General features: G+C 41.0%; 1 protein-coding gene across 3 annotated transcripts; it reads left to right on the forward strand.

The window, feature by feature from the left end:
• Positions 1-1,016: 1,016 nt before the first annotated feature.
• pkig (protein kinase (cAMP-dependent, catalytic) inhibitor gamma) lies at positions 1,017-26,456 on the forward strand. Of its 3 annotated transcripts, none has more exons than XM_053644300.1 (3): positions 1,017-1,196; positions 22,980-23,158; positions 25,615-26,337. In XM_053644300.1, exons 2-3 carry the CDS (start codon positions 23,008-23,010, stop codon positions 25,692-25,694), a joined length of 231 nt encoding a protein of 76 aa, XP_053500275.1. In that variant the 5' UTR covers positions 1,017-1,196; positions 22,980-23,007; the 3' UTR covers positions 25,695-26,337. The 3 variants fall into 3 exon arrangements, with proteins under 3 accessions (XP_053500275.1, XP_053500276.1, XP_053500277.1); XM_053644301.1 differs by lacking the exon at positions 1,017-1,196 and adding an exon at positions 7,522-7,645 and having other exon boundaries at positions 25,615-26,456; XM_053644302.1 differs by lacking the exon at positions 1,017-1,196 and adding an exon at positions 22,679-22,702 and having other exon boundaries at positions 25,615-26,456.
• The last annotated feature ends 1,255 nt before the right edge of the window (positions 26,457-27,711 follow it).

Genomic DNA, 27,711 nt, shown 5'->3' on the forward strand with positions numbered 1-27,711 from the left:
CATTTAGTGGGATTGGGTGGTTAGAGGGGTCATAAAGGTAATGGTTTGTGAGTATGCATATTTTATAGTATTGAATTTAACACACAATTAGTTGATATGTACACTAACTGTTTTAAAAGGGTACATGGAAATGAAAGCCTATTTCATAACAAGACATTAGAATCCATCCATCCAACAAGACATATTAGAATCCATCCATCCATCCATCCATCTTCTATACCGCTTATCCTTCTTCAGGGTCACGGGGAAACCTGGAGCCTATCGCAGGGAGCATTGGGCACAAGGCGGGGTACACCCTGGACAGGGTGCCAATCCATCGCAGGGCACAATCACATACACACTCACACACCCATTCATACACTACGGACACTTCAGACACGCCAATCCGCCTACCATGCATGTCTTTGGACTGGAGGAGGAAACCGGAGTACCCGGAGGAAACCCCCGCAGCACGGGGGAGAACATCCAAACTCCGCACACACAGAGCCACGGCGGGAACATATTAGAATATGCACATTAATATAAACCTGTGATTTGCCTCGTAGCCGGAACTACTTTCCGAGCTGCTGTTATAGAAAATGAATCCGCTGTCGTATAAGTGGACTATCAACCCTGAATCCTGCTACTTTCTCACAAAATCCAGTCATTGATCAACACAGCTGATCCGCTTAATCAATTTGTTTATCATGAGCTTGTGTGTTAGATAGAGGAGTTCGTGCTGAAGAGGAAAACAGAGGTCCTGGGACAAGAATTGAACTCTATCATGTAAATTAATTAAAAGTATTTAATTAATTATATATATATATATATATATATATATATATATATATATATATATATATATATATATATATATATATATATATTGCTTCAGGGTATAGACTGTTTGGCACGTGAACAGACGGAAACAACGCCAAAATAACCCCCTCTGATTGGATCCAGGGATCTGAGGCGCTGTGCCATTGGCTGTCGGCTAAAACTCCATTTTGCAAACAGCTGTTTGAGATGTAACCCCGCCCACTGCTTCAATGGGGTTGTCAAAGAAACCCCGGGCTTGACGACGCTGCTGTCTCTTCGTCACAGAACTTGCAAGTCGAAATAATTTCAAAATGACTGGAAGGAAAGCCGAAATATAGCTAAGAGAAGACACGGTCCAGCTGCGTGGGAACAAGTGGAGGAAATTAATCCGAATGAAGGTTAGTCGTGTTGGCGTCTTCACTCTGGTTTGAGCTTCACACACACACAAAGGATTAGGTATAAATGAACGAATATTTCCTTCAAAACGTTTAAAGTAAACGCTATTTCTTTTTTTATTATTATTATTCTTTGGTGTTTTAAAGAACAGACAAAGCGGGCTGTTTTTAAGGTAGTCTGTGAGGGAAAGAAGGGCTGTCGTTTGATGCTTTGTGAAGTGGCGTGTGGTTGAATCCCAAATGGCTTCCTACTGGATATATAGGGCACTACATAGGGACCAAGAGGCATTATGTTAGACCAGAGGTAGTGCGTGTATACAGGAAAGTGGGATAGTATTTGGGATGTTTAGCACAGGGCGGTTAAAAACCGTGCTGCATAGTAGTCATGTAATAATAGCTACTTTCGGAGGAATGTTATGCAAACATCCGTCGAATAATGCAGTTTGAATGTATTTTTAATATGTTTTAGACTGTTTTAGCGACCACAGCCCTGGGCATTGTAACTTCTGAACTCTTGAAAGTTGGTTGACCTTGCGCCCAAAAATAAGAAATTGTTTTGTTCTGTAAAATGAACACACACACAGAGATTATGTCCAAAACAGTCATGTTTAACGCTGTAACACTGGCGGAGTGACGTAATATTATTGTGTTTACAGGTTACTAACGCCACGTGACCCCAAACAAACAAACAAACAAACGTGTTAATCTGATTTTCTGTACATTTGTGATCAATTAAAAAAAAATGGCTGAAAAGACATACTAAGGTAGAATGTATCATGCATAACGAATGAGGAGAGCATCAAAACACTGTTGGCAGGGCTTTTCAGGGGAAAGTAGTTAATGCACGCTCAAGAAGGCGTTTTTAGAAGTCACCGGATGACGTCACTGGCTAATTTGCATGTCAGTTGAATCGCCCGGGTTTTCATTTGCATATCAAAACGCGCTGCATGAATAAGATTTTCTGACGACACCCTAAATACTGAATAGAGTTTTATCCGAATAGAAGATAGATTATTATAACTTCGCTCTCATAAGACGTGGTCTTCGGTCACAGCACCGTACACAAACTATTTGCATATTTACAAAATACTAATAACTTCTATCGATTTCTATTAAGCATTCAGACAAAATAAAGCAGTGCAAGTAAGTAGACACTAAGAAAATGGTTGTAGATGGAATAACGCACTTTTATTGATTACGGTAAGACCCCAGTATCCGCTGTTTCGGTTACCGTGGTTTCATTTAACCGTGGTTGACTGAAGGGGGGAAAAAAGAGAAAATTCCAGGAATACAGTAAACATTCATCATTTAAGTTGCACGGCGTTCTGAGTAACGTGATGAAATCTCGTGCGGTCCCACCTGGGACGTTAATCATCACTTTGTCCAACGTAAAAGAAGAAGAAGGGTGAGTACAGTAAAAATTTTAGAGAGAAAGACCACATTCATGTAACTTTTATTATTTTAATTGCTCTATTAAAATATCCCCCAAGGATTCGGGGTCATACTGTATATCCAAGTGAGTTTAAAACAGTGTGTGGGTGGGCTAAGAATGGTGATCAGTGATTGGTCGTCGATCAGTGGCGGTCAGCGGCTGGTTGCTGGGAACCATGCTGGAGAGCTGTATTGAATGGAGGACAGTCATTAACATCTGTTCAAAAAGCCAAACATTTTTATTTTATTCATTTATTTTTTTTTATTTACAAAATATAGTAACTAAAAAGTCTAAAGTCGCTAAATTGGCAACACTGATCAAACAAAATGTCTGTTTGCCTGTTACTTCTTGTGTAAGCTTTAAATGTCTGCAATGTTTGCTTGGTGGCTTTAAAACAGGATTCAAGAGAACTTTATGGTCCACTGCAGTTCCAGCATCAGCTGGTTAAAATCAAACACAACACGACTAACACATCTACACTGTAATAAGTGACATTCTTGCAATACAAGTAATACTGTACTTGCATAATTAAACAACATAAGCAACGATATGAGCAATAGGAACGGTAATGAAGTATGTACACTTTTTTTTTTTTTTTTTTTTTTTTTTAATAACTGGAGAACTGTTCTTCTTTTATGAGGAGAGAAATGTTCCTAGTTCATATTTGCAAGATTTACAACAGCGGTGTTCAAACTGTGGGCGGATCTCCTTTGGGGGACATAGATGATTTGCTGGTGGGAGGGGAGGGATGGGATATGCAAAATGGATTTTGCATGGATTTTCCATGTAGGAAAAAAACAGGAAAATTACGGCATGAACACAGGCTGTTGGGCTGTGAATAGAGGAGCGTGTACACAGCCATGCAGACATTTCTGGTATCAGGTGTTGAAGATGCAAAATCTGCTTTAACTGAAAAAACAATCAACGGAACCAACTAAGACAAGAAAAGTAACCAAAAGATAAGAAAACATGGTCGCCTTCATGTGGAACACACATTCGACATTAGTTATTGTGAAGAGAAGGTCATCCAATTTGTCTGATTCGTGCCAAATATACACTCCTTGGGCATTTTAATAGGAATACCTGTACCCCAGCTCAATCATGCAATTATCCAATCATGTGGTAGCAGGACGATGCATAACATCATGCAGATACAGGTCAAGAGCTTTAGGTAATGTTCAGATTAAACATCAGAATGGGGAATAAAGCTGGGTGCATACTGCGATGTAAAAAAAAAAAATAAATAAATTTTTTTGAAGATTGTAAAAACATTGCCTGGTCTTGTAGGGGTGTGTGGCTGCTAAGTGTATGTATTGGGTTGTGTGTGTTTTATGTTCTTGTATGTTTCCAAGATGTGGCTGTCATACAGGTTTGAATACCTCTGATGTATAGGATGTGTAAATATATACTAATATAAAGTGTGTGAGCAAAATTCAGCCGAGCATGACTGATTACATCAAATTCAGAAAGTATAGCATCAAAGAATATTGCGATCATTAACTTAGAATAATATGTAACCAACATGAATCAAATTTTAGTGGTTTTGGGGATCTGAGTCTAATTTTGAACTGGGTTTGCTTCAGCTTTCGCTCATCAATTACATTTTTTTAATTATTATTTTTAAAAGCGCACCTATTATAGTTTTGAAATGTGCCTAATTTTGTTTTAAAAGTCTCATACGATAGATTTACATGCATACAAAGTCAAAAAACACTTTAATGTGCTCATAATTTAAATTGCTGCGTTACCTTCCCCCCCCCCCCCCCCCCCCCCCCAGTGTCATAAACGACTCGTTCAATGATCCGTTCTAAATGATTCGTTCTAAACCCCTCCTTTCAGAGAGCTGATTCTCTGATTGGTCATCCCAGTCTGTTGTGTCTCAAAAAGGAAATGCCCACTACCATAACGAGTTTCAGCTCCGTCTGTTCGCGAGCAGCCGATGGAAAAACCAGAGGCAGGGCTTTTTGTCATCAAATTACGTAGGCTAGTACAGGAAGTAAAGTCTGGAATCACTAACGACTCGTTTCAGCTGTTCAGAATCGCTTCGTTCTTTTGGGAGTCAATGACCCTGTTTGTCGTGCGCTTTTGATTTTTGAAATTATGCAGATGTTTTTACATTCACAAACAGCTCTAGAACACACTACATGAAAGGTAATGTTTTAAAAACCATAATAGCTGCACTTTAAAGAACTTCAATATCCTACCAGACTGTGTTTCTTCCATTAGACCACCTTTCAGAAAGTGATTCTGAACACTGATTATTACCATCTGTCAGGCAACAAGGCAACAAGAAGTCAGGCTTGATTAAGCTTGTTGCCATCAATGACAGACTTCAGTGTGACATCAGCGATCCCCTCCCTCCTTTTGGCAACCCGATTCAGAAAGTTCCAGAGCACATGCCGTCTTTTGTTCCACACCAAATTCCTGATCAAGAAACTCTGCAATAGCCTCTGCAGATCAGATCGAATTTGCAGAGGTAGTTTGTAGGGCGAATGGTTCACTGGATCCGAAATCCAGCTTTGGTGACCTACATCCAAGCAAACGCAAGTCACGGCTGAATGCCTGTGAACATCTAATGTGTCGCATTTAAAGCGGTTGTGGAAACTTTGTATCGGTGTTCAAGATCTTCAAGGATGTCCAGGTCTCTCCAGCACTCTCAGCTTTCTCCAGAGTTGCTTCCTGAAGATAAACATCAATACTTCAGGGATAATCGTACTTCACATTAACACAAGCACTGTGCTTTCAGGCTGTATCAGTTGTCTGTGCATGTGTCAAGGAATTAACACGCATAATAGACCGTCTTCTTGCAGAGACATTTCCTGATTGTGTTGATGGTTGCTGATTACAGAGCCCAGGACATTCGCAGACACACTTTCTATCTCCGAGCATCTATTTCAGTAATGGCAATCAGGATATAAAGACGGTTCACGGACACAAGGACACCGTGTCATTGATGTGAAGCGTCACTCTGACGAAGCTGCCTTTATGCGTACCGGCGTACGCAGGTCCGGAAGCCTGTTCTTTTTTTTAAATATAGAAGTTCTGCCTTTAACGGTAACGTTGTAATGAGAATGAACCAGTTATGCTGCGTTTAGGCAAATTGCTCAAAAGTGATACATGCAGAAAGAAAGAAGCTTGGCGGATCCTTTTACAGTTAGGGCACGCTAACCGTGTTAATGTCGCCAATATAAAAAAATCGTGTTGAAAGTGTTGTATCGCAATAGCTGCAGGACCTTTGCTTCATATACGTGCAATTTGTCAGGGCCGACGTTTTTATTTGTATTCGCTCACGTAGGTTTATTTCAGCGGTTCAAGAGGGATTCGTGCAAAACCATGGTGCTGAGTGAGTAAAAGCGCCCCCTTGTGGAGAATCATAATAAAGTGTATCGCATATCTCTAAATTGTCCTGTGGGATAGGTTCAGAAAATACAGCAGCACAGAATATGGATGGATGTATTTCCAGGAGAGAATGACTTTATGTAGCCATAGTGTTCTGTCCTCCCATCACACATTATAAGATATTACCTGAGACTGTCTAGTGTCTTTTATTTCCCCTTGAGCTGTTTAACCTACGAGGTAACTGTGCGTTGAGCTAACAGGTGAGTAATTTGACGGCTTTGACATGACCGCATTCACTCCACCATGAGGCACGTTATGTTTAGACATGAAATGCTAACGTTTTTTTTTTTTTTTTTTTTTTGTCTTTTTGTGGAAGTCTTTTTCTGGTTCATGCCTGACAAATTACAGCGGCTGTAAAACAAAAGAAACCAGGGTGATCAGTTGTAGTCCTGGAAGGCCGCACAGTTTCCTGCTCTTAATTCAGAGGCTTAGTCGATGCAGCAGCGCAAGCAATTTACCAAACTGTCCATGTCCTGTCTCGGAAGCTCTGCCACAGACTCTCTGATGTGCGTTATACACTTACCATGCATCGATTTTTCCATGCACCCAAAGGAAAAGTCTCTTGAACACAAGGGACGGCGTGTACCTCAGACAGTGTTTCCTCAACCCTCATTAATAGGTTTTCATTTCTTATTTCCATAAAGTTAGAGTTTTCTGTGTCGCTAAGAGCCGCATCATCCACTATTCCTCTAAACTGTCACCTCATTAAAAGTAAATTATTTCTGCCCTCTTTGGGCATCACGACTCTGTGGTGTAAAGGCGTAGTCAAGTGGCCTCTTCTTGTGAATGTAGGCGCTTCCTGGTCTCACCGAGTCTAGCGTTAAGACCTCTGATCTTATTTCTTGCTTTCTCAGTTCTAGTTCAGAAATATGTAAAAGGGTTGAGTTTTGGAAAGACTCATTAAGCCTTCCTTCATCAAATGAAGCGTAAGCTGTAGTGTGTTTGTTTATTTGATCTTTTATTAAAGTGTAGGCTGTGTGCTAAGCGATCTACTCGTGGTTATTGCATTATAATTCACTAAGGTTTACTCGCTTAGCTGATGCGTTTAGCTGGACAATTTAACCATTTCACGTCAATGATTTACAGCCTCGTTGACAGTTGCTCTGGAGAAATTAATTGCGATTAAATACACGATCCCTTAACTTTTATTGAATCTTGGTCGTGCATATAGAGTAGAAATATCCCTTTGGCGTTCTCCGAGACTAGAACTATCAGAGCATTGTTCAGCGTTGTCTCTTTGCATATGGTAAGTACAATAATTTGAGTATGACCAGAACCACTGTGTGTATATATATATATATATATATATATATATATATATATATATATATATATATATATATATATATATATATATATATATATGTGTGATCATAGTCACTTTACGCCCACTTCCTCCCTGATCAGTGGGAGAGGAGAAGAAGAGCGCTGCAGCTGTGTGGGATACGCTCAGTGCTCAGACAGCAAAGAAAGAGAGCGAGGAAAAAGACCGCGAGAGCTCATCCATACGGAGCGTTAAAGCCAATCTGCGTTTTCTTCCTTCTGCGGATTTTCTTTCGTCCCGGATCGGATCTCGGATATCATCCGGCCTATTATGTGATCCGCATTTAAAATGAGTCTGGTAAGTAGTGAAATCTGAGCCAATGTCGTTGATTGGTATTGGACACTGATGCTGTAAGCAAGAAAGTGGAGGGAAGGAGTGGACCGATCCGTGGAAGGTGCTGTTGACACGTGTACAGCTGTCCAACATCACGTTGAAATTAATGGATAATGTTTACAGGTTATCGGGCAGGATATAGATGGTGTTTTTATATGTTGTGCCTGTTGAAATGTTTTCTGAATCATTTTAGTGTCATTTCACCAGCTATCTGTACTGTACAGTAGCTGTATAGCTCGACTATGTACGTTACACATCCCTGATCACTGTACTTCATCTGAGGTGTTCACTCAGGAATGGAGAATCAGTTGGTGGAAGGCAGATCGTAGTCTAGTCGTAGTAGTTTAGAAAGGCGTAGCCTTGACTACAGTCATCGTCCTTGTGTATTACAGTGGTTTTCCATAGTTACTGAGCCTCAGACCCAACATTTTGAAATCCACTGTTACATTTTGTGAATAGAGATGGACAAATCAGCAGCCTGGGGAAAAGGGAATCATCCTTCTTTATTTTTTTTTATTCGTCTTCAACAATGATGTTATCCTGATCAGGGTTCCAGTCTATCCAGAGACTTTGGATGTGAGGCGGGAATACACAATGGATGGGACGCCAGTCCATTACAGGGCATCGTGTATACACAAATTTACACATGCGTTCACACCTAGGGGCGAGTTAGTATCAATAGAACCACAATACTGGTATGTTTTTGGGAGGTGGGAGGAAACCCATACAGACATTGGAGGAACATGCAACTGAGGGCCCTGAAGCTGTGAGCTGGCAATGCTATCTGCTGAACCATGCCGTTCTTTCAAAAATTCTTCTACCTGTTGACTTGCCCAAGAGAACACGTCCATTTTTGTTTTCTCAGTGGTGCAAACCCCCTTATGAATCTCGCACCTGCTGCAGTATGTACGCAAACCGAGGACACGGTCTAGCTGTTATTAGGAACTATTTTCTAGTCTCTCAAGGATTTCATGATTTTGCGATCGCAGAAATGAACGCAAAATCAAGCAAACTCCGCAATGTTATGAGAAGCTTTCAGTTTCTCAAAATTACCGCAGTTGTTCTGCAGATTTGGGCCAAAATGTGTCTCATGAGCCAAAGCCCTCGTCGAGTCACGTGCGTCGAATACGAGTACAGCTAGAAGGTCTCATTTACCAACAAACATCACTGCGAAAGACCGTGCAGAACAAATTCCTTGCAATTGCAATTTTGCCAAGTCAAGTAGTTTTCTGCAAAAGAAAACGCAACAAACTGCAGCAAAACTGCAAAAAAAAAAAAAAAAAAAATCTGCAGCAAAATCGAGCATTTTTGGCCGCAATGATCACTTTAAAAAAAAAATCTCTTAAATCCTAGCCGCACTGGTTAATTAGCTTGAACGGATGCCAGACAGAACAGCAGTGAAAAGAAAAACCATCATTCTTAAAAACATTTCACTGAATGAAAATGAATAATGTTATGCTGACGAGAGAACACCCCAAAGCTCATCAGCGACATTTGGCGAAAACATGATATCTCTGGGTATGAAGCATTATTAGGAAAGGGTAAAGATGATGGCTACATAAAGTCATAAAGCCTCCCAGGGTTTCAAGAACTCGTTCATTTTTCATAGTGGGTGTTCGTGAACACAATTAGCTCTTCATTTTATTATTATTTTTTAGTTAATTAAACTTCTGGGCAAGCATAATATGGGATTTGACGAGCACGTTGGCGCTCTGGCATGGTCTGGTGGGCTTACTAATGAATTTTCAATTTGTCCCCCCGATGTACTATATGAGCCTTGTAAAATATCGGTCTTAGAAACATAGTGTGCAAAAGAGTAAATATGTCTTAACCCTTGACTAGAAGTGGCTTCTGTGAGTTTCTGGCCTTATTGATTCATCCATAATTGCACTGGGGCTCATTCTCCATACTTACTGCGTGCTCGATGGATGTGCTCCTCCTGTTTTTCCTCCCTATCCCTGTCTCGCATGCAGCAGTTTCACGACAGCCACACAAACAGTGTGGACAGATGGGCCACCTGCTTCCTGTTAAAGCATGAGCTGAAAAGTCCTATCGTGCCAGACTCTGTTTCTCTTTGTGGCTATGATGAAGTCCAGGGATTTTTAAATATTTATGGATGTCCCAACAGAACTGCATTAAACAAACACACAGACCTAGCCTCTGCCTTTGTCTGGTAAACTGCGTTTTACACGGTGCGATTTCAGCAGTCTCCACGTCTGATTATACGATGAAGATCTAACGATAGACCTGTGATATTTAAGAAAATTACTGCGTTCTGTTTGTCAATAACAAAGTGTAATTCAACGTGATCTGGGCTCTCCTAAACAGAAACATCTTTCAAAGTGAGCTTGATTTTTTTCCGTCCGTTAGGCGTGTTTTGTTTTACATTTCGTCCGCGCCACCGCTGTATTTGTCGTCCAGTGAGTTTTGTCATCCTACGCCATCCTCCTATTGGTGGCTTTTAGACAAGCGCTGTAACAGTGCTCATACTTTCACAGTTTAATGAACACTTTCTTTTGCTTCCTTCATAATTTGCTCTTGGCTAATTCCTACCCACCAGCCAGCTCTCCTCCATCATAGACTACCAACCAGGCAGGGTGAAGGCTAACACATGCTTCCTCAGAGATGTGTAAAGCCATCCAAATGCATCTTTTGAACTGCTGCTCCTGCTGCATCACAGGGCAACGTAACACACCGAGGGAACTATCTACCCTCTTCCGCATACATGAACTCACAGATGCTCATGATTGGCTAGTATTGCTGTGGTTGACTGAGGAGAACGAGTATGATATCCCTGATATCCCTTCCATCCCTTCCTAACCAAAGAATTTGTACGATGTGCACCTTTTTTTTTTTTGGGTCTATGAGAGCGAAATCAGGCAAAAAATGTAGTGTAAACCCAGCTTTAGAGTGATGTGGGATTTATTGTGCACTGTATGCATTTTGTTTTGAATAGTTTTTAATCATAATAACTCAGTAATACTTTGATGTTAAAGAAGCTCTCTTAACTCGCCAAGCGCACTAATCTTAGGAAAATTATTGTAAAAGGAAAAGTGTATGAATTTCTCTCGGTGACATTGCAAAATACATTCCATGCATCATGATGTTTCATGAGCAGTTGAAACTGTCTTTTTCCTGAGTTATATTTTTTACAACTCATTACCCCAAGTGTGTGGGAGGCTGCAAAAGAAACTTTTTTTTTTTCTTTCTGTGGAATTGTTTAAAGAAACTTTGAAAATAATAAGGAACATATTGAATCAGCTATTACTAGGTATTACAGCTTTTTACTAGGAATTTATTACATCAGCTAACTGGCTTTTTTTTTAATGGGAACAGTTTGTGTAAAGAAAAAAAAAAAAAGAGAGAGACTGATGTCTGCTGTCAGAGAGTAGTCAGCTTGCTCCAGAATTCTAACCGTCACAGTAATAGAAGAGGTCGGATTATGTCGAGTGAATCAGGAATAATGTTGGGGTTGGTTAGTAAACCATTCCTTTATGCAGTCATCTGTTCATGACTTGCTGACTCATGGGGAGATCTCCAACTGTCAGCCCAGACCTTGTCTCGTCTTCTCTTCTCTTCTCTCATTAGCTGGTAGCCGGTTGAGGCGGCTCCCCTCTCAAACCGAGTGCAACTGATTAAGCTTTTAGCTCTAAATCACTGCGTCAGTGATTTGTAAACATCAGATTGACCTCAAACTGATCAGCAGTCTGAAACTCCCTTTTGCGGTTTTGTCCATTTTATCTAGGCGTCTTTGATGGAAACGTTTTGTTTGATGATATAACTCCGACAGGCTTTTTTTTTTTATTATTTTTTTTTTTTTTTATAAATCTAATGCAACAGTTCGGAGAGAAAAGTGTCTTCCTAATGTATTCCTAATGGCCTTTTGAATGAGCTCGCTTTAAAGTTGTTGTTGTTGTTCGCGGATGTAGTGGGTGAGCTTTCGGACAACGCCTTTTCTGTTTATTGAGGCGGACATGTACCTACCGCGCTTCATAATCACGTACATGATGATTTTAGATGGAATGGAATCATCATTAATAAAATGGTGGCGTTGTGGGCCTGGGATCAGGTGAAGCATGAGAAGTGTTTCCACAAGGCTCATGCTCTCTGTAGCATCCTCATTATTATTTAATAGTTGATCTGATAGTTAAAGGTCTAATGGGCTCGGCTTTCCTGTGTGAACTATGAGCTTGCGCGTTAGTAAAAGGGCGGCCGTCATAGGCCTTGATCTCCTGCTTTTTAAATGGTTGACACTTTGTTGTGTGACGTAGCACTTCTGTCCTGCTGCGTCACTGGCCTTATGAGCTAAAAGGCTAATCTGCGTGTCGTTTCAGGTAAAGTCACCCCAATAATTTCGAGGGCTCATGGTTTTTATTCTGTATTAAGTCCGAGCCTAAAGGAAGGTAAATTCCACAGTGAAGTCTTTGATATTAAAATAACTATAAATCAATACCAATTTTTTTTTTTTCAGATTGATTAAATACGTTGTCTTTTCTTTTTGGTACTCCTCGATACTGATACCAGTATTACCTACTTAGTATTAAGCATTTGGGGCATCTTGAAACATTTGTTTAGCACTGTTTACGTTTCTCTGGTTTAAATAGTGGCCATGAAAAGCAAACACGTGCATGTTCGCTAGACTAGTTCTTAACGTTAGCTAGATTTTGAATGAAGTGCCTTAGCTAGCTACATTCGCTGCCTTGACTCGAGTAAGGTTGCGGGAAAGAAGAGCAGGTTTAGTTTTTTGTTTCACGTGTCTGTAAGTAGAGTACGTTTTGTTGTGTCTGAATCCCTCGTTGTGTAGGACTGATCCTAGCTAATCTTCGATATACTGGGTAAGAGCTGATTATTTTCACTCAGCTAGGATTAGCGTTAGTAGCTGCCGTGTGCTGTTCGCAATGAACTCCTCGTGCTGAGGATCTCTCTTGGTAATTTCGCAGAGCAAAGTTTGTTGGTTGGCTTTGTTTTTGATTGCCACCATTAACCAGCGGGAATAGAACGGAAAACAAAGTTGTACGTCCAGTGTTTGTCAGTCCACTGAAAAGGAGAACAAGCTATAGTTCAGCAACTTTGGCTCAGTTTAAAAAACCCTGAGAGATCATTAAGCTTAAGTAACATGATATTTGTACAGTATTGGAATGGAACGGTTGTATTAAGTGGACCTTTTGGAGCACTTTAAAGGACCATGAGTGAAGGTGAGTCGTGTGTAGGCAAAACCTTAGTAATCCCATCATGATCGACGCATGACCACAAGCCTGGCAGTCGATGTCCTTGTCTTCCCTCTCAGCTCCATCACGCACTATCATTGTACTCCCTAGCTATTCAGAGAAGAACAGGAAGAAATCCTTGAGTTTGGTGTGTGTTAGAAAATTAGTCATCATAACTGGCTGTACCACAGGCTGTATTTTTATTTATTTATTTATTTATTTATTTATTTTTTATAAACAGTACTAAATACTTTTGGTTAATTGTTGTTGGTTGTAAAATTTCTGCAAGCTCTGATAAAGAATTTCTTTTTAAAAGCCTGTTAAGAGACATTAATAGGACTGGCATTTACAGAAGTGTGAAAGATTTTAACTCGCTACTGCTTGAACATCATGTGAGGCTTTCCTAATGCCAAGCCTGAGAATTGCGTTTAGCCATCTGGAGTGGTCGGTCAAAAAAAGAGGAAGGATATCGATGGGTCACAAGTGTGCTTCGTTTGCGTCTTAAAAGAAACGCCAGTGCTGAACAACAATGCTAGTTTGTCCAAAGAAGCACAAGCAGACTAGCGTTCTTAAAGCACCAGATGTTGGAAGCTGAAAGTGATTTCTAGTTGACGAAAGAGCGGAGAGGCCTCAGCTAGCGCTTGTGCATTTATATTCCGTCCATCAAACCTCTGTCCTTTTAACTTGATTAGAAGCAGCTCTCCTAGCTCAACTCTTTGTTGATGAACCTTTTATCAAGCTCTCTCGCACATTCTCTTCTCTTCTCTTCTTTTCTCTCTTAACATTTTCCTAGTGTACATATTTGTTGGCATTTTTACAGCCTGAGACGGTTCAAAATGAGTTGGTGCTTTTTGTGAACGCCCACCCTTTTTCATTTGTTTACTCAAGTGCCTGGGGTAAACTGAAATGGTTGTTCTAGTCTAATGGGAAGTGCCATGAGGATTTTCACCCGGTCAACCCAGCATTTTTCTTCCAGCATTGTGCATTTTTGTAATAGAGCATAGAGTGACTGCAGTGGCAGATCAAAATGGCTTCTTGGTTCCTACAGAGACGGGGGATGTGTCTTCAGGCAGCTTTTGATAAATTGAGCCTTCTCACCCAGTAATGTGGGTCTGGAACCACTCTTGCTAAAAATAGACCTGGAGTCTATAGAGGGCCTGGATTTTCTGTTCAAGGGGGGATTTCACGTTTAGAGGTTGCATTATAGGTTATCTATATAACGGTTAGATCAACGGTATAAATGTGCTTCATCATGAATTATCATGTCATGAAGAAAAGCGTAGAATGCAACAACAGGGACTCTATAGGGGGAACTTGGGGAGGGGGGGCTTCTTAAATAAACCCCATCATATGTTGTGCTAAACTCCAGATGATGTGTAGTCATTATGTAGAAAGGGCCCCAAAAGGCCCAGTGGGACTGCAGCACGAATTTACCCCCATCTATTCAGTTTCTCATGGCCCAATAAAAGCATGGCAGCTTACATTCTCTCCTCAGCTGTACTAATTGTATAATATGGGCGCATTCACATAATGCAGCATTTTGCAGTTTGTTTGAATGGAGCCCTGGTGCATTTTCCCCGCTTGGTGGAGTTTGTTCAGGAGGGCGAGAACACCAAAACAGGCTCTCCGAAAGCATTTCAACAAGATGGTCTCATTCCAGTTCCAAGAGAACTTTAGTGGTTTAATTGCACTGCGAAAGCAGTTCTACCCCGTGTCGTTCGAAGTGCATCAAGGGAACCAAACATGCGGTGCGCTTCTGGATGCAGGAGACGCTTTATTAAACGTTTTATAGACATGAGCTACTAAACTGGTGCAAACTGACCCAAAGGACAGAGCTGTAGCACTGCAGAAATACGCTACGTTCTGGATATTTGGACCAAAAAAAAAAAGCGAGAAGATAAACAGATGACGCATACACAAAAAGTGAACTATTTATAGAATTACCTTGTAACTTATTGAGCACTGCCTCCATGTTCTCTGTGCTTGGGTGATTTTTTTTTTTCTTCTTTTTTATGATTTCTCTGCACATTTGGAAAAGGTTTGCTTATCTTTTTCTGTTGCCATATTTATGGCCAACAAATACAAAATCTTTCCAAATGCATTTTCAGTCGTACACACCCCTCGCACGACGGGGTGTGTTCTGCTTTTTGTTTTGCTCACTTACGTGCAGTGAGGGTATCGGTTTCACTCTGATTTGCCCTCGGTAAATGACTAGGGAGTGTGACCATGTAAATGGTGTCTAAATTTGTGACACCATTGTGACAGAATATTTATATTTTTCCACAGAATATGAGAGTTGGACAGAAGGACCTTTCAGTCTGAATCTGTGGACATTCTGGTACAATTTGCTGAGATCTGAGGCCTCTGTCTTCTGAGTCAGCTTTCTTGCCTTTGGGATTCAATACATGTTAAGTCCCTGGAAACTCCAAATTGACCAAGAGAGCCATCCTTCTAATCCAGTTTTTTCATTTCCTCCTCCTCAATAATGATTTATATATGGTAGCTAGCAGTCACTGATAACTACTTGAAATACTAAATGGAAACTACTTTATAATTGAGTAAGCCAAAGGGGAAGCGGTTAAGTGTAACAATTGTGTGATATTCCTGGATGCATGTTGATGCGTACTTTTGGAGAACTGTCAGGTTAAGTGCGCATATAGTACAGACACTGTGTGGACATTTTGTGACGTGTTTTTGGTATTTAAATCTCACAAGTAATAACAAGAGTCTCCCAGACTTGCTTGGACTTAGGGCTGCAACTAACGATTATTTTCATAATATTAATCGGCCGATTATTTTTTTTTAGCTTGTTCGGAATAATATTAATGATCGGGGGGGAAAAAATACAATATTGAAACACAGCCGTTTGTCCAATTTTATATATATAATCTTTTAAGCAATCGCACCAGTTTCCCCAGGCCCTTGAGCAGTAGAGCATTTTGGACATAAACATGTTTGTGCTCGTGTATCACTGTCGTGCTTCTCTGTTACACAAGCTCCACTTTGCACCGATTACAGGTTATAGTCTTCTCCACGGCATTTTGTTGACGACGATTTTCATAGTCGATTATTATCGATTAGTTATTGCAGCTCTACTTGGACCATGGCTGTAAACTGTAAGTCGCACAAAGTCGCAATCGTCGGCTAATGTGTTTGTACTGAAAACTCTGATTAAGCGAAGAATGACCACTTGGTTAAGAATCAAAGCATCTCTGGCATAAGCTCTTTCAGTCCATTACATCCATTTCATAGAGGAAGTGCACGTTTCATGAGCACGGAGTAAGTCCTTTTTTTCCGAGCAAGCCCACATACTTATCTTCAGTCTAATCAGGAATGCACAGTGAAAAAGAGAACATTGGATTACAGCCTTCAGTCCCTGATCTTGACTCTTTATTCCCTGTAAACGAAAAAGAGAATTCGGCTGTTGATTTTGGACCGAGCCATGCCTCAGGGAACTGCCTGATGATGAGCCATCTCATTTGGCCTTTTATGGAGATAAGTGATTGCTCCGAGTGGGCCATACATCCCACACTCACTGGACGTGTCCAGACTGTTTAGACATGCTCTCCATGTATCCAAATGTTTAAAACGGCTGATTAATTTCCCCTCTCTCGATAACATCTCGGGCCTTCTGCAAGTCTGGAAGTTGCAGCGCACTCTGCATTAATAAGAATCATTATGTGTTTGTACTATCCTCGGTCTCAAGATGGAACGCCTAACTCCCTGGTCACCAGTATCAGCTGTGCAACTCTCCCTCTGGTAATATCGTTAACACCTGTGCCATTTCTTGCAGCTGTGGCCAACTCGCTTTAATTTGCTCCATTTCATTTCAAGTGGGATGCGTGAGAGATGGTGTACAACTTCAGGCTGAAATCTGGTGAGCATGTACAAAGGAGTTGAATGTCAGGTAGTGGAGCCAAGCAAAACAACTCTATTCCTGCCCCCTGATCCTCGGATAAAGACACGGCTTTATTTTGGGAGCTTGTGTGTTCATGCCTAGGAATTCAGTAAACATGCTATGAGACGTTTAACATGCAAACGGCAATGCTGTATGTTGTTTGGACAGTGACGAACATAAAGAATAAGCAGCTAACAGCAAAATGCAAAACAACATAAGTACTGCAATATATGGCTTTCCCAGGAAGAGGGTCACGGTGTAACAAGCATTCTTTTATTTTTCTGAAAAACAAACGGGCCAACTGGGAATTCTTTTGTGCGGGGACTCTTAAAGGGACCCTTGTACTTATAGCCTTTTTGATGCGTATCCAGACGATGCCTGCTTTCGAATATTAATGCATTTGCATGCCATTGATTCCATTTGCATCGGACATTTTAAAGTCAAATAGCATGTCTTGTCCTGCCGAGAACCTCAGTGAAGAGGCCACATGTTTTACACGTGGTCCTAAAACTGGATGGATTGTAATATCTTTTCTTTTTTGGGGGGAAGCTTGGCATTTTTAAATAGGTCAGGGAAGTTTGCACTGCACATGACATTTCAGCTTTCCACTGGCATTCCCCATTGGCCACTGCTGCACTTTCTCACTGACCTACTCTGAACCGCAGCGTTTTGCATTCAGAACTACTAAATTGGTGTCGCTAAATCCTACAATTTTCCGTGGTCAGAGTATTTGCCTTGTCTTTAGCACAGTCCTTCATAAACATGCGTTATCTTCATATAGTATATTCAATTACCGTCTTTCTTTCTGCGTTGTGTTTAGATAAAGGTATTCAATGGAGACCGGAAATACTTACGCTTCATCTTTTATTTCTCATCTCAACTGTAATAAAATACCACTACCAGGACTGTTAATACGGTATTCCTATTCATTTATGTTGGGGCTTATAGGGATGCTTTTTAGCCTTCATCCACTTAAAACACATCTTTTTGAAGATCTCGTAACTACAACTCGCTACTCGATCTGAATCGCACCACCTGCTGCACTACACACATCAGTTTTTACTAGTGGGATTAATTAGAATGCACGGTCCTAAGAGTCCTAAAAGTAGATAAAGAGAACCCAATTAAACAAATGAGAAATTATTATACTTGGTCATTATTTTATTGAGGTAATCCAATGATACATTATGATATAGTCAAGATACAATATTACACACTCTCCTGAGATTCAGTTCACGGTCAGATGTCCTGACATTTTCCTTTAGAATTCACTGGTCTAAATCTGAATTCATTGTTCCGTCAGTGATGGCAAGTCGTCCTGGCCCAGATGCAGCAAAACAGGCCCAGACCGTGATACTACCACCACCATGTTTCAAAGAAAAAGTTCTTATACCAGAATGCAGTGTTTTCCTTTCTCTGGACCCTTGTCATTTAAACCAAAAAGTTCTATTTTGGTCTCATCCATCCACAAAACATTTTTTTCATTAGTATTCTGCCTTGTCCACGTGATCTTTAGCAAACTGCAGATGGGCAGCAATGTTCTTTTTGTAGAGCAGTGGCTTTCTCCTCGCAACCCTGCCATGCACACCATTGTTGTCCAGTGTTCTCCTGATGGTGGACTCATTAACATTAGCCAACGTGAGAGACACCTTTAGTCGCTTAGAAGTTACCCTGGTTCCTTCGTGACCTCACAGACTATTACACGTCTTGCTCTTGGAGTGATCTTTGTTGGTCTCCATTCTTGAGGAGGCTAACAGTGGTCTTGAATTTCCTCCATTTTGCACACAATCTGTCTGACTGTGGATTGGTGGAGTCCGAACTCCTTAGAGATGGTTTTGTAACATTTTTCAGCCTGATGAGCATCAACAACTCTTTTTATGAGGTCCTCAGAAATCTCCTATGTTCATGCCATGATACACTTCCAGAAACGTATGTTGTGAAGATCGGACTTTGATAGATCCCTGTTCTTTCAATAAAACATGGTGCTCACTCACACCTGTGTCATCCTACTGACTGAAAACAACTGACTCTAATTTCTAATAAGACTCAACATCCTTGAGGTTCACATACTTTTGCCACTCAAAGATATGTAATATTGGACCATTTTCCTTAATAAATAAATGACCAAGTATAATATTTTGTCTCATTTGTTTTATTGGGTTCTCTTTACCTACTATGTCTGATTGTTTTAGGTCATATTAATGCAGATATATAGAAAATTCGAAAATGTTCACAAACTTTCAAGCCCCACTGTAACTCGATCACAACCTGCAGTCACCTCGCGGTTAAACACATCATGGAAAAAATAACAAGGTGTAACCAGACACAAATAACATCTTTTATGTGCGATGTGAAGACAAAACCCACAGCTCACGGCCAAACGATGGCCAATGACTTGCTGAGTTTTTGTTAGTCACGAATACAAGGTGCTACCTAAGATCGCTTCTTAGAAAAGGACATTGCCCAGAGGGCTACCTAATGGATTTATGATTTGTCCACCCCTGCACACTCCGATTAGATTCAATTTAATAGTGTGGATGAGGGCAACCAGGGGTATTCATAAACCGACAAGTTCATTAAACTTGTTCCCTGATTTAATCGCTCGTGCGTAGAGCTAGGTAAAATATATTTGCAGCATACTGGCGTGCGAGACGAAGTTCTTTGTATTCACCGCTGTATAAGTGACCACCACACGCTCAATCCCGGCTGTACAAAGAGACTGTTTTGTTGTTGTTGCTTAACTTGGCCGTCTTTGCTGACGCACATCACGTCAATCCATATAAATGGTGTCGATATTTTAAATATGCCTGCTATGCTCTTTGCAGTTTAGTGTGTATGGTACTTTTTTTTTTTTAATGTATTTTTTTTTTTTTTTTAACCCTTGTCCAAACCTCAACATGGAATGAAAACTTGCTATGAAAACAGTATTTTGTGTTGTCGATTGGTCTTTTTCCAATCTTCAACTGCCCAGAATCTATCGGCGAATCTATCTGTGCCCACTGTAGCCTCAGATTCCCGTTCTTGGCTGACGGAACACAATGTCGTCTTCTACTGTTGTAGCCCAACTGCTTCAAGGTTAAATGTGTTTCACATTCTGATATGCTTTTCTACTCACTGTGTTTGTAAAGAGCGGTTATTTGAGGTACTGTAACCTTCCTATTGGCTTAAACCGACTTGGCCGTTTCCTTTGGCCTGTCTGGTCAATAAGGCGTTTCCACCAGCAGAATTAGTGCTCACTGGATGTTTTTTTTGGTTGTTGTTGTTTGTTTGTTTGTTTGTTTGTTTGTTTGTTTTCTCACCACTCTAGAGACTGCTGTGAGAAAATCCTAGATGAGAGATTCTGAGATCACATTTTTGCCCCGTTCTGTTGCTTGATATGGACATCAACTACCTATAGCGCTTGACTTGTATCTGCATGATTGTATACATGCTGCTGCCAGAGGATTCGCTGGATAATTGCATGTATGAGCAGGTGTACCGGTGTTCCTTTCAAAGTATATGCTGATCCTTTCAAGTGGACGCTGCACGTTTCTGTGCAACATTTTGTGTCTTTGGTGATGATTAACAAGACAAAACAGCTGTCGGCCTGGTTATCTGCGTCACACTGTCGCACCGTGTGGTGTGAATCCTAACCAAATACGCATCTCATCTCCTCACATCACATCACATGAGACGCATCTTGTGTAAAGCATCATGTAAAGCATCTTACACCTCGTCCACAGGTGAGTCTTGCCTGGCACGGAGTGTGAATGTGTCCACAGAGTGTACTGCTAGGCAGAGCATTTCGAATAGCAACATGCAGAAATGTGTTCCGTAGTGATGCGAGACACTAAAAGCTGTTCCGTGACTCTAAACAGATTGCAAAGTGACACCATCTTTAATGCGATGGCTTGCAGCATGGCATCCAACAGTGTACATGTTAGGCCTGCATGAGTAATAGAAATGATCATTGCTGCAATTTCTGTTGCATCAGACATCAACATAAAGACGTTTGAGCTCGAAGCATGAGCTAAAGAATGTTCTTCATGACAAAAGGCCCTGGAAGCTCTGAATGCAACAAAATATTGTCAAGTATCCAGCCTACATAACACCCACCATGTCACATGGAAAGCTGTTTTCAGAAGCTACGCAGTTAGAAACCCCCATATTTCAGAGACAGCTGGGTTTTTATCGCAGCAGGAGGTGTCGCTCCTCTCTCTCTCGCTTTCTGTCCGTGTCTGTGTCTTCTTCTCACACACACATGCACAACCCCATCATTCCCAGGAAATTACTGAATCAGAGAGCAGTTTACTTAATCGAATTGGATACAAAATTGCTTATGAATCATGGCACCAGCCATTGAGTTATAATTGCAATCGAATTGTTGTTGAACAGATGATTCACATTCACACACCGAATCATCGTGGGCGTTTTTTTGTTTTTTTTGACCAACTGGTTGTGCCTATTTTGCTGGAGCCCCATCTAAAGACTTAGCTTAGTCATAGTGTGTGTATACACACACACACACACACAACACTTGGGTGAACTTGCTAGGTAAGCTGCTTCTCTTCTTCAGCAGAAATTTCAGTGATTTCATGAGACCTCGTTTGCTGACGAGTCCTTTGCAGTGGATGTCCTACTTCATATTGGGGGGGGGGGGCGAGAGGAGATGAGATACTATTTTCAGCCACAAAATTCACCTCCTTTTCTTTTAAATGGTGCCAATACTTGTGGAATAGGCTGTGTAGTAAAAAGTTAACCAGTTGCTCAATTAGTTGCGATTAGCCTTAACCAGAGAGCTGAGGAGAGAGTGTGTGTGGTAAAGTGAGTGCCAACACCCCAGCGCTACAGCTGTGTGTGTGTGTGTGTCGTGTTTCCCTTGTCCTCATTGATTTCTCTGGAACACCCCTTTCTTCTCTTTTATTCACGTCTTGTTCCCGCGGTCTCCTCTCCTCAGCTTGGCACAGCACTGAAGTGGCCGCCAGGATCCCTGGCCCACTTAAATACGGTCTGGGAAAAGGAGTCACAAAGGAGATGAATAGCTACTGTGTGTGTGTGTGTGTGTGTGTGTGTGTGTGTGTGTGTGTGTGTGTGTGTGTTGGTGGGGGAATATGCCAGGAAGACACCCCCACCCAACTTCTTGAAAGCAGCTTGATGCTTTCTGCCAATATGAATAGCACCAATACCATTTTTGTCCATTGCCTAAGGTTTTACCTCCTTCATTTTGCCTGGCTTACAGGCTTGCAAAGCGCCCAGTGAAACCGAGACGATGGTAATTGTTTCATGACTCTAGATGGTCTCAGATGTACATTTTCAACTTCCTGTTGTAATTAGGCCATGAAATGAGTTCAGGAGCCACTTGATTAAGTATAGAAATAGAACCTCCGGAGCAATAATTATACCAATTTACAAGTTAATGCCCTCTGTCATGAATATTAAAGAAACGAAGTGTCCAAGGCCAGTTAGTCATTTCAGTTCCTCGTGTATCCATTTAGCACTCGGATAGATCGATCCTTTTTCCATTTTCTTCTGCCTGCCTTGTTTTTAGCAAGACTATATTTGGTAAAGATGACAGCAGTGCTACTGAAGCACCAATCAGCATTAGCCATCTGTTCACAGCAGCTCAAGCTCCAGAAAATTAGTAAAATTGTATATCCGCTGTTTTAGTGTAATCGTTTGTGTGATGATGACGAGTAGGATTACTTTAACAGTGAACGGAATAAGAATTAGCAGAGTAGCTGGTGAGCTAGGAGAGCTGTATTTGTACCTAATTAGCCTCGCACATTTCTAATGCTCATGTCGAAATGGCAAGGTTACACCTTCTGACAATGTGTTTTGTGTTTGTGTAATATAATCTCAGGATGTTTCAAACAGAAAAATTGAACGACGTTAATCTGATCTCGTCAAGCTTCGCTGGCAAAACTCCACGCTGTGATGGTAGGCAGTTCAGCGAGAGGACCGTAAAGCTCATCATGTTCGACGCACATAAATCGAATGAAGGCTTTGACCGAATGCATGTTGTGGTGATGTCACATGAAGTGTCTTGGCCCAAATCTGTGGAAAATCTGCAGTAATTTTCCTGGATTTTTGTGTTCATTTCTGCAATCACTAAATCCTGGAGGGACTGATTTAGCTAACTGCATGAATGAGCATTATGTGTGTATGTATAAATAGTACTCATTGCGCTTTTTTTTTTAATCTTTATATTTTGCAGGTGGAATGAGAAGACAGGTCATGGGCAGATGATGGACGTTGAGTCATCATACTCGGATTTCATTAATTGTGATCGCACGGGCCGCAGGAACGCAGTGCCGGACATTAAGGGAGACGGAACAGCGGTGGGCACCAGTGAACTGACCAAAGACATGGCTCAGATAGACCTGAAGGCAGGAGGTTGGTGTGTGTGTGTGTGTGTGTGTGTGTGTGAGTAAAGTGTGCTTTGTATTGTAGCCCAGGTGGACAGGGTCAAGCCTCTGACTGCAGCAGTTCCTGTCTTTATATATTGCAGGCCCTCAGGTGTGTGTTAATAATCCAATTAGAAATCAAATGACCCGATACTTATTGAAGGACGATTTATTTATTTATTTTAATTTTAAAGGCTGCTCGGAAGAAAGCCTTCGGTCACTACTAACAATTTGAGCCCGTCTCCTAAGAGCCCACTTCCCTCTTACATTATGTTACCGTTCCCTTAAGGTCAGATGTGCTTGTCAGTGCGTCTTAGACACAAAAGGAGTTGAAGGAGAGCTTGAATAGATGCTGTCGCCACAATCACACATAGCTCTGTCATCAGCGCTTGGAACAATTCCCACTTCCCTTAACCGCTTCCTCTCTGTGTGGGAACGTTTCCACTCGGGTGAATAATGAAGTGCGGCCCAGCAGCCCACGTGTGCCGGACTCTTTCTTTTGTTCAGTTCGTCATTGAATTTTTCACTAAGAAGCACTTTGACACAACCGAAAGAACTAGGAAGAAAGGGAAATATTGAGGAAATATTCACTCCTTTCTGACAGTCGTTAATATTTACCTGCAGATACGGAGTGTGAAAAGGTGATGAGAACTGAAGTGCGGTTATTGTTATTCTGGTCCGGTCGTATATTAAATAACCGCCATCGCCGGCACCTTACGTTTGCATTTTTTTAAAATAAATCGATCAGTAGCTGGAGTTGTTCATGAAATAACTTTTCTTCATTCATTCATTCATTCTGATGAATGACTTCTTTATTCTGGTCAGGGTCGCGGTGGGTTCAGATCCTATCCCGGGACAGCTTGACACAGGGCTTCCTGGGATGGGGACAGCCCATCATAGTGCACCTTATATACACACACATTCACACCTCGGAGCAATTTAGTGTAGACTGTGCACCTACCGGCATGTTTTTGGGAGATGAGAGGAAACCACAGAACGAGAGGAGAACGTGAAAGACGACTCCAAAAGGAACGCGAGCTCAGGATCACACTGGAGACCCTGGAAGTGTCGGACAGCAACCTTACTCACTGTGTCGACCTGCTGCCCTGAAATAACTGTAAATCAAATTAAAAATGACTAGAAATTGAAAATACAGCAGATAGGCCACAATAAATATGTTGTTAATCTGGAGTTTAAAATCCCTTAGAGCTGGTGTTTGTAATGTTTTATGGAGCGGTATATAGGGGGCGATCTGTGGTAAGCAATTTTGCCACCTAAGCTGTGAGTGATGCTTGAGATTATCAGTGAGTGTAGGCCTGTCACGATAATTACGTTATCGACTTATCTTGCGATATACAGACGTGACCTCGATCGTTTTTTTGCTGACCTCGATATCGCCCATTGTGTTTACACGCGTGTTTGTTTACATAAGAACGAACGCCATCGACATTTTAGCCATCCGCGCTGCTCATATCCCCCTGTCTGCTCCAGGGCTGTCCAATTAAAATTCGAACTTCGAATATCAGTCGAATTTAAGAGAAAAACGCACACCCGAATGCAAAAACCGCGCGTTCGAATTTACGATGTGTAGCAAGCACTAGCACCGCTTTGAATTAAAACGTACTGTTGAAGAAATGACGCATGATATTAACAATGCACTGACGATGTTTTAAAAGACGAACAATCCTGAAAGAACAGTTCTAGCGTTTCGAACAATCCAGTCGTAGTCAATGATGTCGGGGATCGAGCCGATTAATCTGCGTGAGCTGAAGCTGAACAAGGAAACGAACATTGGTAAACTGAAGCGCTTTACTAGCGGGTTAATTAACTCACCCGAACGCATCCTATACACACGTGAGATTAATCAGATATATACACAACATAAGCATAATATTACAACTTCCTAATGCACACAATGACACGGACGCACAAGCGAACTTGAACTTAAGTGAGGCGCCGGGGAGAACGGTAAGTCACGTCGTGAATACGCTTTTTCTGGAACGACGCACGAAATCACGGACAGTGAATGACTGAAGCATAAAGAATTCACTATATTGTATTACAATGTCTGAATATTCTTAAGAATTAAAAGTACATTGCTCTTTTTAAAGAGTGTAGGTGCATTATTATGCTATTATGTTATCGTTCTAACAGCGGCATAAACCGGTCTTAAAATAACACCAATATCGCAGTTATTTCCGGGACGATATATCGTCCAACAAAGGTAGTTATCGTGACGGGCCTAAGTGAGTGATGCTGCCTCAACCCATTGAAGTGCTCTGGCTGGGCTAGACTTCTGCAGTAGATCAACTTTGTATAGCGCACTTAACAACGGATAACGGCTCTTATTAATTTGTGTAGAAATGAGGTAATTACCTCTACAACAGTATAGAGTTACTTTAACGATATGAGCTATGTCAGATCTCCTTATATTGTACGTTTCAGAGGCCGATGCTGCCGGGGCTCCTGCCGCCGAAGCAGAAGCCTCGAGTAGTCAGGAGCAAGCTAAAGAAGGAGCATCTTAAAGATGAAGCAGCTAAAAGGGGAGAACCAGCACCTCCTCCTCTCTCGTTCCCCCACACTGTGTGCGGTGAGGAGCTGCTCTGAGACGGGCATACTCCATGTGCCTGAACGCGCTTGCGTCCTTGACAGACTCCTGGAGAAATCTCTACACAGAACGGATTTGCCATGTACAACAACACACTCCATGTTGCGTTTATTCCTGCCATTCCTTAGAGGGAGCACTGACTTTTTGATGCCTTTTCCACTCTGAACATGAATTATGTGGAAAATATGAGACCCTGGGTTCAGAACTTCATGATCTCAAACCAAGAAATACCAAATAACACACGTGCTGAGGATTCTGAATCAATTTGATAGTTTTTTTGTTGTTTTTTTTTAAAAACGATAACCGGCATAGTTTAATAAACTGGGAAAATATTAATTTCCTAATATTCCCCGAGGTCAATAGTTTTGTGTTTCTGTACTACATTATATACTTTAGTGTATGTAACATTATTAACTATATTTATATAGTACGAGTCAAAGCTTTTTTTGCGCCCTCAAAAAACTGCATTTGTTTTTTCCTTTATATTGTATGTACCTCAATAAATGCGAATGACATTACAATTTTATCTGTTTTATGAGTTCACACTACATAGCTATCTATGGTAAATCATCCATGAATAACTTGATTAAAATATGTGCTCTTGGTAATTAGACAAAGTTCAATATAGTTCGATGTTTTCGCAGTTATTTCCGTGCCTGCTTGAATACACTTTTATATCTCTTCTGTGATCCTGTGGCATTTTATGTGGAGGGAAAAAAAATCCTCCCGTTATTCCTCAGCATCAGATAAGCCAGTAAGGATTAATCTTTCATGAACATGAAGATATGAAATGTGACACATTGTGATTAATAATGACATTTAGTTTATTATAAACTGAAGAATAAAAAAAAAAAAAACACTTAAAATGGGAAGGCAGGAGAATATCCATCACAGCACACCATGCACACACATTCATACACTCCTTCACACCTATAGGGGCAATTTCGCATAGCCATTTGACCTGCTGTACCTACATGTTTTTGGGAGGAACCAGAAGAACCCAGAGGATTTCCACACCAACATGGGGAGAACGTGTGAAACTCCTCACAGACAGTAACCAGAGCTCAGGATCGAACAGGTGACCCTGGAGCACTGAGGCAGCAAGACTATTCACTATGCCCTGTGCCACCATTAGTGCATCATTATTTCTGTTTAGTTTTAATGACATAAATGATTTAAAAAATATATTATTACATGTTTTTTTTTTCTTTTTTGCAAAGTTTAACGTTTTGTGGCTTTTAGTATGAATGTTAGCCTTAAGGTTATCCATAAGCTTGTGTGCTCCAAAACAATAACATTTGCCTTTAGAAGATATATGAATTCAAAATTTACAGTCTCAATTTCTCTCTCTCTCTCTCTCTCTCTCTATACCACCAATACGGATGATGACATCATTCTGCACTTCAGCTTCTCATCAGATTTTCTGATCAATCAAATGCTCTAGAATCTCAAGTGTCCCGCCCCCACCGTTATAAAACTCCATGGTACTAACTGTCTACGGATTAGCCCGGGCTTTGAGGTAAGCTAAATGCTATTGGCTATTTAAAAAGGGGGAGGGGCCACTTGATATGTCCCACCCTGACTCCCTGTTTCAGTGGAAATGATGTCAACACGTTGAATAACACTGCACGTTTCAAGGCACTTCACGGGGACTTTAAGTAAAAGCATATGTGTACTCTGTCAGAATCTCACTCAGTTAAATGTAGAAGTATGAAAGTCAAACTGTATCTACATTCAAACATATTCAGTTTAAAAAAGAAAACAAAAAACAGTCGATATTTATAACTAATGATAAGCAAAGAAAATTTGAGAACTTGAGTACTTCTAGAACTTGGTTTGCTAGTTAATGAGGAATACATATTTTGGAATGAATGCTGAGGCACATTAGCAATGAAAACAAAACATCACTAGCTAGCTAATTTAACAAGCTAGTT

This window comes from Ictalurus furcatus, chromosome 15 (assembly GCF_023375685.1).
Source record: "Ictalurus furcatus strain D&B chromosome 15, Billie_1.0, whole genome shotgun sequence".
NCBI lineage: Eukaryota > Metazoa > Chordata > Actinopteri > Siluriformes > Ictaluridae > Ictalurus > Ictalurus furcatus.